Source organism: Mastigoproctus giganteus, chromosome 2 (assembly GCF_048544385.1).
Source record: "Mastigoproctus giganteus isolate SK-2022 chromosome 2, ASM4854438v1, whole genome shotgun sequence".
Classification (NCBI taxonomy): Eukaryota; Metazoa; Arthropoda; class Arachnida; order Uropygi; family Thelyphonidae; genus Mastigoproctus; species Mastigoproctus giganteus.
Window position 1 is genome coordinate 198,441,857 of NC_143576.1, and position 16,654 is coordinate 198,458,510.

Consider the following 16,654-nt stretch of genomic DNA (forward strand, 5'->3'; position numbering starts at 1 on the left):
GCCAGCGGGTGGTTGGTGGGTGGAACAGACTTCCATCCCTTGTCGTGGAAGTTGATAGCCTAAATAAGTTTAAGGCTCAGCTGGACAGGTATTTCGAACGAACAGAGGGCTGAAGTGGAAGTGGTTATTTTTATTTATTTATGTTACTTTTTTTTTTTTTTTTTGGCTGATGCTGCATAAGCTTGCTTTCTTGCATCAAATGCCTCTACTAATGCTAATGCTAATGCTAAACAAACAAGTCAGTGGTGGATCCCAACTAGAAATGTGCAATATATCGAAAACAATTCACTTAAGGACCCATGTTTACTAGGATTTTTTTTGCATATTGTAGTCTGTACAGTTCACCTTTAAATTATTGACCATCACTGTTGAAACACCCTATATATCACTGACAAAACTCCATGACCTCAGCCCATCTGCATTGCTCAGAGAATGTCATATCTGACTGCACAATTACCCCCAGGTCTTTTTCATTCTCCACCTCCCAGAGTGTAGTACCATACAGTTGGTACATTTCTCTTGGATTACTGCTACCCATATGCAGTACAGTCAGTCCTCGTATAATACATGTTTACACTACATGAATTCGATCATACGATTTAAATAGGGGAACGATATCGTATATAACACGAACCAAATTTGCTTATGCATGATTCACCTTTGTGTTTACAAGAAATGGCAGTCGAATGTGGAATCACCCAAACTGAATGCAACACGATAGGAATGAAGAGAAGATTCTGAAAATGTATTTATGTTGTTTATATCAGTGAAGAGGAAACGCTTTTTGTCATAATAACATAAAAACCCACACAATTCCAGCTATCGCTGTTATCGCAAATGCAATTAGATCGAGTTTACTACCAGTTTATAACAGATTCCACAAGCAGAAACGCAGCTGGAAATAGTTTTTATTGTTTTATAGTAGTAACCCCCAGAAATGTGTTTTAGTAAAATGTGAGCAAGTGAGGTGTTCATAGTGTGTCTCTGCCTTTACGGTGTTGTTTATTCAGTTGCTACACGCACGCAGCTTTTTTTATGTGTATCAAGGGTGCCTCCTCATTTTGTAATTATGCTTTATTCCCTAAAAATGAGTAAAATACTTAAAAGGTGTGAAAAGGAAGCATCCTGGTGAAAACACTACAGATGCAGAGAGAAAAAGAAAAGCAATATCAATAAACAGAGGCGGACTGGATCAAAAATTCTTACCCGGGAAAATTTGTAGCGGCCTCATACTAGCGTTTATGGCCAAAATCACACCGGCCTCCATCCTCTTCTGGCCTCCGGCCCAACGTGGTTTCCCCAGTAAGGCTTATGGCCAGTCTGCCTCTGTTGATAGAGAAAAAATATGAAATTTTGAAACACTTTGAGCAAAATTAAGACCATGTGATATTTTATGTGCTACTGGCCTAAATGAGGCAGTGCTGAGAATTAGAAAGAATGCAGAGAAAATAAAAACAACTTTCATAGCAGGAACAACTCAAAGTGTAATTAGAGTCCATTAGATCAAGACACAAAGAATTGGAAGAGATGGAATGGCTGTCATCTGTTTGGATAGAAAATCAAACAAAAAAACAAGTTTGCTTACGATAGAAGCAAAAGCATTAGCAATATTTTATTACGTAATAGTTGTAATAAAATATGTAAATATTTTATTACGATTATTTATTGTGTTTGGTAATATTTTGGTTACAAATGTATGTTCAATCTTGGGTGGTCGGCACCTAACCCTATTTTTCCCATAGGGCCTGTTATTTACATTGCATGATTTTGCATTGCATGAGGATTTCTAGGAACACAACTGTCGTGCTATACGAGGACTGAGTGTACATTGCATTTGTCAATGTTAAACTTTAGTTGCCAAACTTTTTTTGATCCTCTTACAGTAGCATACTGTCTTTACTGTCTATCAACCCTGCCAACCTTTGTATCATCTGTAAACTTGGACATTAAGCCTAATATATCTTCATTGATATCATTGATAAATACACAAAACAACAATGGGCCCAGCACCGATCCCTCGAAGACTCCACTAAAAACATTAGTCCACGTAGAGCAGTGTCCATTTATTACCACTCTCTGCCATCTCCCATTCAACTATCCCTTTATCCATTGCAGCAACTTGCCCTTAATGCTATACTACTCCAATTTGTAAAGCAGTCTTCCATGTGCAACAGTATCAAAAGTATATTATAAATATACTTATACTATAAAAAAATATAAGTATAGTATATTAAGTGTATAATAATATTAAGTATAATATAAGTAAAGTTATTATAAGTATATTATAAAATAAATAAATATATTATAAATAAGATTATACTATATTGTATTAGTAAAATTACATTAAGTATTCAAGCTTTTACTTGTTTTGTTGCTGATTTTATGAACGATCGATATAATCCTTTCAATATAATGACCGTTTTTCTCATTCCCCTATGGGGTCATTATATAGAGCTTCAACTGTACTTTATGTTTTCTTTTATTATTGTTATTGTTTATTTATTTATTATTATCATTTTTTGAAAATTTTTTAGCTGGTGCAATATAAAGTCCTGCTTTCTACGTTAAAATGCCAACCAAAACTATCAAGAACCAAAATCTATAGTCTCATTATTATTAAATATAAAAAAATACAAATTAAATAATTTGAGTGTTATTAATTGTTGTCTTATTAATGTTACTCATGGTAACGTTAATAAGACAACAGTAATTACAGACAACATTAGTAATTTGAGGATTACCTTGTCTTTTTTTTTAACCAGCAACTGTTTAACTGCCATGAGTAAACACTATGGGTTTACTCATGTCAGATAAAATAAACACTATGGGTTTATTCATGGAAGTTAACACCATAAGTAAACACTACAGTAAACACCTTAATATTTACGATAGAACAAACTCCTGCACCCATGATTCACTCTACTTAAAAAAAAAACATTGCCAAAAGGCTAGCCATTATTTATTTAAAAACAAGTTTTGACATATTTAAAATACAATAATTAAATATAAAATTATATTTAAATATTGTAAGATATTTAAATTTAAAAATGCTAGGGCACTCACTGAACAATAACTAAAGTATGAATTTCATCTTTATCTTAAATTCTAAATAAATAAAATAAATAAACATTCAAATTATACTTCAGCACAACTGCCAGGCAGAGGAGTTTACAAAAATAAATTGCGAATACAATTATTAACCATATTTAGCAGTTATGCCAGCCTGAAACATGGTCCATTCAAAGGGCATTTGCTACTGCACTCTTGCTTCTGACCAATCGGCTACTTTGGGCATATTGAAATAATATTTATTATTGTCATAGAAATATGCTTAAAGATGTGCAGTTACTATTTATATACAGCAAATTAATGCAAAACAAGTTTATTTTTAGATTGCATTTTCAAATATATCAAACTTTATATTATTTACCTTTAAATATTCTTCCTAACCCTCTGTAATCCATTTGATCAGAGCAGTTAAATACAACAACATATTTTCCCAATGTTTTTCCCATATCCTTTGTTGTTTCTGTCTTTCCTGTACCAGCTGGACCTGTTGGTGATCCTCCCATACTCATACTAAGTGCCTGAGCAAGGGTAACGTAACATCTAAAAAGATAATAATAAATAAATAAAATAAAAATTAATTTCACAAGTTAATCTTTAGATTATGCTTCTCTTATAATTGATACCTACAGAGGCAAGTAGTCTACTCAAAAAATAAGCCTGGAAGCAATTGTGAAGCAAGAGTGAGAAAACTAGAAATAGTTTAAAAATGAATACTAACAAAGTTTTTTTCCTGGGGGTAATAAGTTATGTCTGGGGATAGTAAGTCTGACAGCAGAGGAAAATTCAAAGAACAGTTGGACAGGCACCTATGTGAGGAGGGAAACATATGTTTTTCTTATTTTATTTATTTTTCATTTTTATTATTAATTTTCAGAAAATTTTTTATAAATTTTTCATTTTATTATTTTTTTGGTCAGTGAAACAAAAGCTTTGTTGAAAATGATCTTGCTGTTGTTGTTGTTGTTGTTGTTATTTGGTTTTTAGGAGCATTAGCAACTAAGGCCATATTGCTCCGGGATATGCGGTGGTCATTCCCTGAATGACCTTTCCGCATCCTCCGTATTTGGTGGTGACGGGCTCGAACCCCGGTCTAATCAAGAAGCGTGTGCTACGCACTGCTGCTCCTTCCCACCTGGCTACGGAGGCGCCAAAAATGATCTTGCATTATGTAGCTGATACTACATCCTTATTAGCTTTAGTAGTGGCAAATGATGAGAAGAAATACAAGAAAGCAAGCTTAAAAAAAAACAAAACAAAAACCACACACACACACACACACACACACACACACACACACACACACACACACACACACACACACACACACACACACACACACACACACACACACACACACACACACACACCTTCCATTCCTTCCAATATTTTGTCTAATTCTTTAGTTCTTCCTTGAATTTATTTAAGCTAACAACTTCCACAACAACAGATGGAAGTTTGTTCCAGCATTCAACCACCCACTGGCTAAAGACAAACTTCCGTACATCTATTCTGCAACCGTCCTTCCTCAATTTAAATTTGTGTCCCTCATGTACATAGTCTGAGAAAGAGGAAGAATCCTATCAGCATTGAGCTTTCTCAATCCATTCAAAGCCTTAAACATCTCCATTAGATCACTTTGCAGGTGCCTAGTCTCCAGATACTGCAATTTGCTGAACTGAAGCCATTCTTGATAAGAGCACCATTTTGTTCCACTCACCAATCCCATTGCCCTTCTCTGTACTTGCTCCAGCAGCTCTACATCATTCCTAAAATGAGGCCTCCAGGCCTGTATGCAGTGCTCAAGATGGGGTCTGACCATTGCCTTACACAATGGGATAATCACTTCCTTATTATTAACCTTGTCTCATTAATGACATTGATATTGTCTGAGAGCTCTTAAAAAAATTTATAATTAATAGTTTAATAAAATGTAGTAACATCTCAAAAACTAAAGTATTCAAAATACAGCAGTTTTTGAATATTTCTTCAAGGTTAGTCAATCAAAGAAGGGCAGATGGGAAATAAATTAGCCATACTTTAAAAAAATAAAGCACCTCAGGAGCCAGATTTATGCATTATGTTTCATTAACAATTTTCAAAAACTAATTGCTTTCTGTTTTACATATTTATACCGTATGTCACTGTTATTCTTCAGTTGTGGTGCAGGCCTAGCCGCAAGTTTTTTTTTTTTTTGCAGGCCAGGGGAGAATGCAGTGATAGTGTTTATGTGGTTAGTAAGTGTTTGTTGGTACAGTATGTATAAAGTAATGTAAGTTATTTATGTAAGTTATAAGTAAGACATACTATAACTTCTAAGTGTAAGTTATTTTTAACTTTGTATCCTTTCGGCCAATTACATTTGCTCTTCCACTCATTCCCATTCACTCTCTCTTTCCCTCATGCTAGGTCATTCTTTCTTTCACCAAAACTGCCATTTATTCCCTTTTACCATAATTCCTAGTTCACTCAGTGCCCAGCCTATTTATTCTATCTTTCATTTTCATTCATTCATTCTATCTTTCATTTTCATTCATTCATTCTATCTTTCATTTTCATTCATTCATTCTATCTTTCATTTTCATTCATTCATTCTATCTTTCATTTTCATTCATTCTACGTTGCATCCCCTTGCTACTAGCTCACTGATATTTTTCAGTTAATTTGCTTCCCTGGCTGCCTGTACATCTCCTTCCCCTACATGGTTACTTATTTGGTGCCCCCAGTTCCTACACATGGCAGGGTAGTCTGGAGAGTTTTGTTATGTCAGGGTGCAGAATACTGCTATCCTAACAATTTTTACGTCATCGTCTGGGCGTGGTGGAAAACTTGGGCAATTTTACTATTGATTATTGTTTAATTGCTAGGGGGGCTGAATTGCTATTCTTTGCATTGCTCTGCACATTTCGAATACTTTCTGTGTGAAAGATGTAAAAGCTTTATAATTTTGCTCTTCTATGATGAACAGATGTTCTTTTCCTCTGGGAAGGGGACCAATTTGTGCTATTAGCGTTGTTCTGGGGATGTCATATATTATACATTCATATAAAATGTGTGCCCAGTCTTCACTTTCGCCACAGGTGCAGTTTGGGTCATTGGTCAGGCCTAAGGAGGTTAGTTTCGCCTTTAGGGAGCCGTGATCTGTCAATATAAATGTTGCAAAAAGTCCAGGGGCATACAATTTAGGTGGCTTTGGGCTAACCATTGACACCCGTGGCAGAAACCGTTTGGTAACCAAACCTCTGGTTTCCTGCTCTCACTTTGTTTGCCATAGCTTGTGGAGCTTTGTGGCTATTCTTTTTCTTTCATCATTGAAGGTGTTGGTTGTATCAAGGGCTATCCCCAGAAATTCTGTGGGTATGCCCTTTTTAAATCTATAATATAAGCCTCTTTTCGCTACTTCCAGGTAAAGTGGGAGAGTTCCAGCCAGCAACTGTAGTGCAGGTGTGCTTACTGTGCGACATGCTCTGGTAATAGTGAGTAGTATTGTCCTTTATATCGATTCTAATTTATTCCTATTTCTTACTATGGCCAAGCGGATGAACCACACACCGGCTCCACAGGTGATAACAGGTAGGAAAATTGCATGGTATATGATTGCCAGGGTCTTTCTTTTGAGAACCAGTCTGCTCGACTGATTCTGGCAATCATACCTGCATAATTTCTCACTTTCTTCACCAAGTAGAACAAATGGGGGTAAAAAGTTAATTTTGAATCAAAGACCACTCCAAGATATTTTAGTTCTGTTACCATTTTTATAGTGGTAGTGTTAATTTTGATTTGTGGACATCTTCTTATGTCCAAATTGCCTTTTAGAAGTATTTGTTTGGTTTTTTTCAGGTGATATTTTGAGCATGTGCATTTGTGCCCACTCCTGCAGCTGCAAGAGGGCGGCATTTGATCTTTGCTCTACAACCACTCGTGAGTTACCTTTTACAAGTCATCTGCAAAGGCCAGGCTTTCCACGGGGCCCAGATCCAAGGCCAGAAATTCATCCAGAACTATGTTCCAAAAGAAAGGGCCAAGGATTGAACCTTGCAGGCAACCTTTATTCACAGGGCATGTCAATTCCTGGAACCTTGTGTGTACTGAGACACTTCTGTCTGTAAGGTAGCTGTTTATTACCTTATAGAGGTTTTGTGGGGCATTTGCCTGGCGAAGTCTCCTAAGGACACTAGACCACCAGAGTGAGTCAAATGTCCCAGCAAAGTCAATGGAGATTGCCAGCATATATTTCTCCTCTGTGTTTTTAACTGTTGTCAGTAGGTGGTGCATGGCATCCTCTGCAGAATTGCCCTGCTTAAAACCGTATTGATTGTTGGAATGCAAACCTGCTTCTGTGTAATATTGAGCTAATCTGCTATATATTAGTCTTTCATATATTTTCCCCTAGTACAGGGAGTAGGGCTATCGGTCTATATGATTTGGGATCAGTAGGGAGTTTCTCAGGGTTTTTGAGGATTAATCTTAACACAGCTTGTTTCCATATTTTTGGGAATATACCTTCTGTCATACAGTTATTATATAGTGCTATTAATTTATCTGGTGCTATTTCTGCTAATTTTTTGATAATCTCAACCTCTAAGAGGTCAAAACCTGAGCATTTATTGTTTTTGGTTTTAGATAGTGCTATTTCTAAGTCTTGTATAGTGAACAGAGGTTCAATATTGGCATTGTCATATTCAGTGTTTTCTTTTATAATGTCTAGCTGGGGGGGGGGAATGATTTCCAGTTTCAGTCTGAATGATACTGTCTAGGATGTTATTTACAGAATCCACCCAACACAGGGTTGGGGTTCCATCTGGTTTGACAGTAGTTTCTAAGACATCTCCTCTTGGCAGCTTGTTGGTCACTATTCTGTAGACAACCCCCCCCCAAGGGTTATTGTTTCCAGTAGTTCCCACCAAGTGCCTCCAGCATTAATTTTTCTTGTCTCGTATGAGGGCTGCATACTGATTCCTGAGAGTTCTATAAGAATCTCTCAGTGCATCCACCTCATTTTGTGGCCAAGATGTTCTGGCTCTTTGAAAATGTCTCCTCGCCTGGTGTACCTTACTTCTGAGTATAGTCCGTTCGGGGCACCTCCAGGGAACTGTCTGCTTCCTCGGTTTTTTCCGTGGGATAGACAGGGTTGCTGTTTTTGTAAAAATGTTTGTCACAGTCAGTGTTTGCTCATCCGGGCTACAGTTGCCTGATCTAGACCACTCATTTTCCTGTTTTTGCAGCTCAGCTGCTGTATGTTCTGCAAAAATCTGCCAGTTTGCCTTTTTTAAGGTTATACCTTTTGATATCCAACAGGGAGTATTGGGTTGTTTGTAATTGCCTGTTTAGTTTGAAGGAAATGGCTCTGTGATCTGATGTGGTCCAGGCTAGCTGGACACACCAGTCTGTGATTTTATAAGGTATTGAATTGGTGGCAAGAGTAACATCAATGTCACTCTCCCACATGGTACTGCTAAAAGTTGGAAGGTTATTTGGTTGGTTTAGCACTTGAAAGAGTGAGGTGGCTATATAGTCTGAAAGTATCTGGCCGTTGTGTGTGCCTGCTCTGTCTTCCGTACGGCTATACCATAAGGCTGACTGGCAGTTGAAATCAGCACACACACTATGATATTTGCAGTAGGTAGCAAGTTTGTGACTACTTGTAGGTATTCAATAGTTGGATTTATATCTTCACCTGGTCTGGAATATAGTGAAATAATGTAAACCTGTTCTACGGCACTGGTGATATGGGCACACACTCCCACTGGGGAGTAGAGGTGACCCACCTTTGTGACTGTAAGTCAGTATTTTTAACTACTATTGCTGTAGAAGGGACACCTGAGGTGTATTCTATTATTTTATAGCCTCTTGGGTATCCCTGAACCCTACCGATATGTGTGTAGGGTTCCTGGAGTACCAAGATATCTATATTATTTTCTTCCAATTTGAGTTTGATCTGATCTACAATGGCTCTTGCTCTTTGAGCATTCAATTGGACAAGATTTAGAGCCCTAGTCACATTTATGTTTCAATCTGGCCCATAGTTGGTTCTAGACTGAATAATAACTTTTGCCATTTTTTTATAACTGGGGCATTTATCATCCCTGATACTATGTGTATAGTCAGTCAGCCGTGATACCTTGCAGGTAGCACATTTTGGCTGCTGAGACTTATTTTTGCAATTTTTGTAATCATGGCCAGTTACTGCAAAGTGACCACAAACAGGTTCTTTCTGACTGCAGTCTCTGGCAATGTGACCATATTTATGGCAGTTAAAGCAACTTTGGATAGGGAAGTGTTCCCTAAATCTATGACTGGTCCAGCCAGCATAGATTCTCTGTTGTCCCTGCAATACCTTCCAAATTTTTGGTGTAATTTCTGCAATTATGTTGAGTTGTCCATTCCTTTTGTTTTTTGTTGCTCTTTTCAGCAGGAATTCAGCAGCAAATTCATCTAATGTCATTTCATTGTTAAAGTTTTTGAAGTAGATATCCATCATGAATTCTTTTTCTATTACTGACACAGGTACATCAAAGATTATAATATTAGGGTTTTTCCCTTTTGGTTTTTCAGGGAGCAAGCCCAGTTTTTCCATCTCGGGATGGTTTTCTATTTTTCTTAGATCTTCTTTGCTTGCTACCTCGATCAGGACTCCATTATTCCTGATTTTCCGCGTGTTGTTTATCTTTATTTTCCTCAGTTGAGGCCTCAACTTTGTTACCACTGTGTCCTTAACTGCCTCACTGGTTTTATGGGTAGAGTCACTTTTTGCTTTCAGAATAATAATGTTGCTTTCCTTGTTTACATTAGGTTGCTTAGTAGCTATTTGTTTTGCTTTAGTTATGTCCTGTTTGCCATTAACCTTTGCACATTGGGCATAGGTAAATGTGTTCATTGTTTTATAGTTGTTCTTCTCCTCAGTTGTAACCTCTAATTTTGATTTTAACATTTGGTTCTCTGTGTTTAATTCAATCAGGCACTGCTCAAGTAGTGACCAACAGTTCACTATCTGCAGCCTAATTGCAGAAGTAATCCTGTTGGTTTGCTTGTGCATATATTCTTCTAGATACACTGTGGTTTCCTTTGCCTGTTTGATAGGGTCAGTCAAATTTGTTAGGTAGTCTAGTTTTAGTTCTTCTTCTGTCTTTTGTTGCATCTCTGGAATTTCTACAGTTTCTTGATTTTTTTATTTTCTTGCCCTTCTTAATACTGAGGAGGCCAGGAGGCCAGCTATCCAGTTCATTACCATTTTCCTCATTAACAGGGGCTTTCTCCCTGCACACTCTAGCTTCATTTTCAGAGGAGTCTTTTAAGTCATTGTCCAGAATTTTGTAATTATTTGATTTTTCAGACATAATTTCTGCATTAAATTCACTTTCGTAGCAATAAGTCAATTTCTGATGTTTAGAAATCGCTAGAAATTTTATTCTAGAAACCACTAGAAATCACGATTTTCCGGTTTTGGCGGGAAACGCCTGTAGACAAAGACAACTATCTTATAAACTAAGTATAAGTTAATTCTGTCAGTAGTATTATATTTTCCATACAAAATAACCTTACCACAAGCAGTTTGAAGTAAATATATTCAAATTTTTGGAGTTGTACTCAAATCAGTGGCTATGCCAGTGGGCTCGCTACTGCTGAAGCTGTAGCGATCGTGCTGAACAAAAACACTCTCAAAAGAGCAAAAATAGGCAAATACAATCACAAAAACTATTCTTGCCTGACTTAATTTACTTACCTTCATCTGTGATACTCTTCAAACCTGAAAAATCCATGTTGTAATACTTGCCTAAATCGAAGATCGCGCAATATCGTCGTCCGTCGTTTACATCCGAGAAGCTGTTTACAGCAGACCGCTGTAAATGTTTACTGTAAATGTTTACCGTCACTGTATGTCACTGTTAAAAAATATTGAAAAATCACAACTCCCATATCAAAGGCATCATTTATTTCTTAGGCAAGTACCTTTAACCACTGGACCAATTCAGCAGTATGGGTTAACATTTTAACTTAATGCTGAAAACTAGCATTAAGATTACACCATTACTATGTAATCTAATAAAAATAACTCCTGAACATTTAGGCTATGTGCATAACCTTCAAAAAATCTGAAATTTTCAAAACTCAGGCATGTGCCCAGTCCTGAGGATGTCAGATTTTTGAGATTCTACTATAGGTAAAATATTGCATGTAAAGGCTGATGATATATGCAAGAATTACACAAGTACAAATTTAAACTCTACCACACTGTCTACCACAAAAACAGTAGCATATTTAAAATTGAGAAAGGAGTTCGACAAGGTGACACAATATCTCCAAAGTTGTTTACTGCTGCCCTTGAGGAAGCTTTCAGAAGATTAGACTGGTCGCAGAAAGGAGTCAATGTGAATGGAGAGTACCTAAACCATTTACAATTTGCGGATGACATTGTGGTCATAAGCCACGATCTCAAAGAATTAGAGGAAAATCTTAATCAGTTATGCACAGTTAGTAAGGCTTTTGGACTAAAGAGGAATATGGCTAAAACAAAAGTAATGATGAACAAGTATGTCACAGAAAGGGATATAATGATTGAAGGAGCAGTAATTGAAAAGGTGGAGTCATATACTTATCTGGGACAAGTTATTAGCTGTAATAATGATAAATGGCTGTAAGTCAAGAGAAGAATAAATTTTGGATGGATAGCATTCAGGAAATATAGTCACATACTGAAGAGCAATATCCCAATTTGTCTGAAATGTAAAATAATGAAACAATGTATACTCCCACCATGACTTATGGAAGTGAAACTTGGGCACTCACCAAAATAATGAAAGAGAAGTTGAGAACTACACAGCGAAGAATGGAACGAATTATATTGGGAATCAGACTGTTAGATAAGAAGAGAAACACATGGATTAGGCAGCAAACTCAAGCAAAGGACATTCTTATCAAAACTAAAGAACTAAAATGGTCGTGGGCAGGACACATAGCTCGAAGATATAGTGACAGATGGACTAAGAAAATAACAGAATGGTACCCAAGAGGAGCTAGAAGAAAACCTGGAAGACAATGACGGAGATGGATAGATAAAATTCATGAGTTTGTGGATAGTAAATGGATGGCCATTGCACAAAACATAAGGAACTGGAAAGTTGCTGGAGAGGTCTTCATCCTGCAGTGGATTGAAAATGGCTGATGATGATGATGATGATGATGATGACACTGAAACTAAAGGGATATTCTGAAGCAAACATAATGTTTGCCGAAACAATTCTCTCTTTGCAGTTGGTATCTTCAAATGGTGCCAAATTTGAAAGAAATGCAAAATAAAATAAAACAAAATAAAAATTATATAAAGAAGGAGTTCATCCAATGGTATCTCAACTCATCAAGGACTACAAAGCCTCAGTGAACAAAAATTTTCATAATAGTCATCAAAAGGACACTATCCAAAGATAATTATTAGCTTGTTTCAAAGCTTTCTTCCTTAAGTCCTTCAGCTTTTAACTGGTAAAATTCATGATTGAGGTTGTCATAGTATGGAAACCATAAGCAGCTCAAACCCAGACCTATGGCAGGGTTTTGGGCATGGCCAGATTTAAAGTTGTTGTGGCCCTAAGCTATAACATGTATGAGGCCCTTTTCTCTTACAGTTCATCTGACAATATTAAAAAAAGGATTTTTTTAGGATGGAGCGTGGCCCTAAGCTGTAGCTTGTTTAGCTTATATGTAAATCTGGTCCTGGTTTTGGGATTACTTGTAAGGCTATCCTATCCCCTTTGGGTTTTTTTTTTTTTTTTGTTTACCAAAGCCTTGTGGTATTGATAAGATAAGAGCCCTGGTGGACAAAATCCTTCTTTACGCAATTTTTATTTTATTAATCTTTGTAGTATAGGCCACATAGATTATTAGTTCTATATGGTCTATCAAATGTTTTAAGAGCCAATGAACCCTGGTGAGTACACATTTCTGTTGGGGACTTCTTTCACAAAGGAGCTACCATTTCAAAGTTTTTTGTCAGAACACTCCATCCTAAAATTCACTTAAATGGAAAATTATTCAGCAGAAATATTAACTAATTAATTCATTCAATAGTAAATAATCAGGCCGATTAAAAGAAATTGAATATATTTAATTAATTGTACATATTTACAATTACAGTGTGGCCTCGTACCACAAACTTAATTCGTTCCACAAACCGGCTCGTGCTATGAAAAGTTCATGGTACGAAACACGATATCCCATAGTATCCTATGAGAAATAAATTAATTGGTACTGGACCCTCCACAAAAAAAAAGGCCACCATTTACATACACTATTTATTCTTCTTCATGGTTACAGGTTCATGCCTACAGGTTCTTCATGTTCAGAAGCTTCAGATTCTTCAAGTTCTTCTACATGTTTCTGCTTTTTAGCATTGAAGAATCTATTCAGTGTTGATTGCTTTTCTCTCTTTTTAAGGAGGCTTCTGAAGTAGTGAAGCACTATGTCATTGTGTCTTCACAACACCCTGTTGTGAAGCTTCCAGTCCTGAAGAATCTCCTTGATAGTAGCTGAAGGCATTGGACCTTTGGTGATGTTTTCCTCTTTTTCCTCCTCTGAGGAAACATTTTTTTCCGTTTCCCCAACCCGATGTTTATGCAGCTCCTTCAGTTCTTCCGTTGTCAGCTGCACTTCATGCTCCTCTATTAACTCCTCCACATTTTCTTCTTCCACTTCCAAGTCCAGGTCCTTAGCTGCTGCCACAATGTCCTTCATGACTTCGGCTCCATTATCAGGTTCTTCTCCTTGAACACAGGCTGGCCACAGGTTTCTCCAGGCAGAGTTCAGGTTACTGACTGACACTTCATGCCAAGCTTTTTCTATGAGTCTAATGCCGTGCACAATGTTAAATTCTTCCTTCCAAAATTTCCTCAATGTCATGAAGCTGGAAGCATAGCAAACTTCAAAGCACCTGGTGAAAAGTGCTTTGGTGTAGAGCTTCTTGGCCCCGAGTGCCAAGCGATAGTTCCCAAGCGATCTTTATAGTGCGTTTTCTAGCGTTTTTCCTAGAGTGAGTACTAGTGCTTTCATAAACCCTCCACCGCTCGCAACGTCACTGCTCACCGCTCGCAACGTTACTGCTTCCCTCGCTGAGCAACGTCACTGCTTCACCGCTAGCAACGTTACTGCTAACCCCGCTTGCAACGTCACTGCTATCGCTAGCAACGTACTGCTCTCTTCTTCTGCTGATCGCTTGGTCACTGGTTGGCACCGCTCCTGCCTCCACGTGGCGGGGTCGGTAACCTGGGAGAAGGAATTCCCTCTTCCAGGGCTGAAAGGAGCAACGATGGATTGTGATGCATATCCACCGCTAGAGCCCACGAGCTCCATACCTGTCAACTCTGATTCAGAGCGTGACTTGAATCGTCCGAAGAGACAGCGGACTGAAAAACAGAGTGCAGATATGCCAGCATTTCTAATAATGCACTCATTATCCACACAACCTGTAGGCAAGTTATCGCCATTTCTAATACAGAAATGTTTAGAATCGGTTGTTGGATCTCCTAAAATGGTGAAGCGTCTTCAATCTGGAGACCTTCTAATTGAAGCTTCCAAGCCAAGCCATTCAGAAAAATTGTTAAAATTGACAACTTTTAACAGCATTCCAGTGTCAGTTACGCCACATAACACCCTGAACACCTCTAAAGGCGTCATCAGCGAATGGGACTTACTAAATGTCTCTGAACAAGAAATAATACAAGAGCTTAGTGATCAAAAAGTGACTCATGCACGGAGAATCATGACTAAAAAAGATGGCAACCTACTACCAACCAGGTCCATCATTTTAACTTTCAGTACTCCGACTCTTCCATCTTCTGTTAAAGCAGGTTACCTAAATTGTAAGATTCGTCCTTACATCCCAAACCCCATTCGCTGCTTTAAATGTCAGAAGTACGGTCATTCTCAAACAGCATGCCGAGGCGATGCTGTGTGTCCTCTTTGTGGTTCCAAGGAGCATTCTCAAGAAGACTGTACAGCTTCCACTCCTGTTTGCCCAAACTGTAAAGGAAGCCATCCTGCATTTTCTAAAGCGTGTGACCTTTGGAAAACAGGGAAAAAAATTCAAAAGTATAAAGTGGAGCATAAAGTCACATACCCTGAAGCAAGAAAGCAAATAATGCTAACCATGCCTAGCCGATCATATGCATCGGTCACAAAAAATAGCCGCTCAGCTGCAACCCAAACAGATGTCTCCATCGAACCGAATATTTCCTTTGCCGCCTGGGCCAAAACTGCGCTAACTTATAATAAGAAAACTACAGTCAGTGAGACCAGCAACACCCCAATCAGCATCCCAACTGATGCTATCTCAACCTTGCCAGAAACAACGAAATCAGCTACTATTGAAAACCAGAAGAAATCGAAACCAAGGATTAGCAACATGGAAATGGAGGTTCAGTCAGAGGATGAAGAGACAGTACTTGAGTTACATGCGAATGATACCATGGATACAGGACGCCCAACATTTCCCAGAAATGAAAAATCGAAACTAAGCAGACAGAAACCTTCCCAGAAAAAACAGTCAGATCAATCTTCCTCCAATAAATCCAGCAAATGAATAAATTCCTTCAATGGAACTGTAGAGGATTACGCAGTAATATAGATGACTTGAATGATTTACTAATACAAACTAAAGCAATAGGTGTATGTTTACAGGAAACCTTTTTATCACCACAAGTTTCTCTGAAAATTAAAAATTATTCTATGTTTAGGCGAGACAGGGATTCTGACACTCCTGCTCGTGGTGGGGTGGCTATTCTTATTCGAACTAACATACCGTCAAGACATCTCCAACTACAAACCTCTTTAGAAGTTGTAGCGGTTCGGATAGCAATGGGAATATCGTTAACCCTTGCATCCATTTATATCCCACCGAATTATCCTTGCTCCCAGATTGAACTTGACAACCTTATCACACAATTGCCACCTCCAGTCTGTTTACTCGGCGATTTCAACGGTCACCATCCATTGTGGGGATCTCCCATCATGGATAGGAGAGGCCAATTAATAGAAATGTTCCTGGATAACCATAACCTGACTCTGTTAAATTCTGGCTCTCCAACTCACATCCAACTACCTACAGGTAGTACATCAGCCATAGACTTATCAATATGTTCAGCATCTCTTTTTCCAAGCATGGAATGGTCAGTGCTAAATGATCCATTCCACAGTGACCATTTTCCTATCATCAATACAATTCAAACACAGACGGTATCATGTCCTAAAGGCAGTACTTCTTGGAACTTTCATAAAGCAGACTGGAAAAACTATTCAACTTGTGTTTTACTTGACAAACTATATGTACAACAAAATCATATTGATGTTGTAACTGACCACATTACAAGTCATATATTATCTGCAGCAGAAATTTCCATTCCAAAATCCAACCAGAGCAAGCGGGTACACCAAAATCAATGGTGGAATGAAGAATGCTCCAAAGTGAAACGAGAAAAAAACCGTGCCTGGAACCAGTTTCGCAAATTTCCAACTACTGCCAACCTAATTATGTACAAAAAACTCAGAGCCAAAGCAAGACAAATTAGGAAGACAGCAAAACGTGACTCCTGGATTAAATTCG

General features: G+C 37.8%; 1 protein-coding gene across 1 annotated transcript in view; it reads right to left on the reverse strand.

Moving 5' to 3' along the window:
• Dhc1 (dynein axonemal heavy chain 1) overlaps positions 1 to 16,654 on the reverse strand; it is a 620,756-nt gene that overhangs the window by 399,899 nt on the left and 204,203 nt on the right. The window contains exon 30 of the mRNA XM_090390121.1: positions 3,431 to 3,609. Coding sequence (XP_090246247.1) covers positions 3,431 to 3,609 — 179 coding nt within the window. The remainder of the gene's footprint in view (positions 1 to 3,430; positions 3,610 to 16,654) is intronic.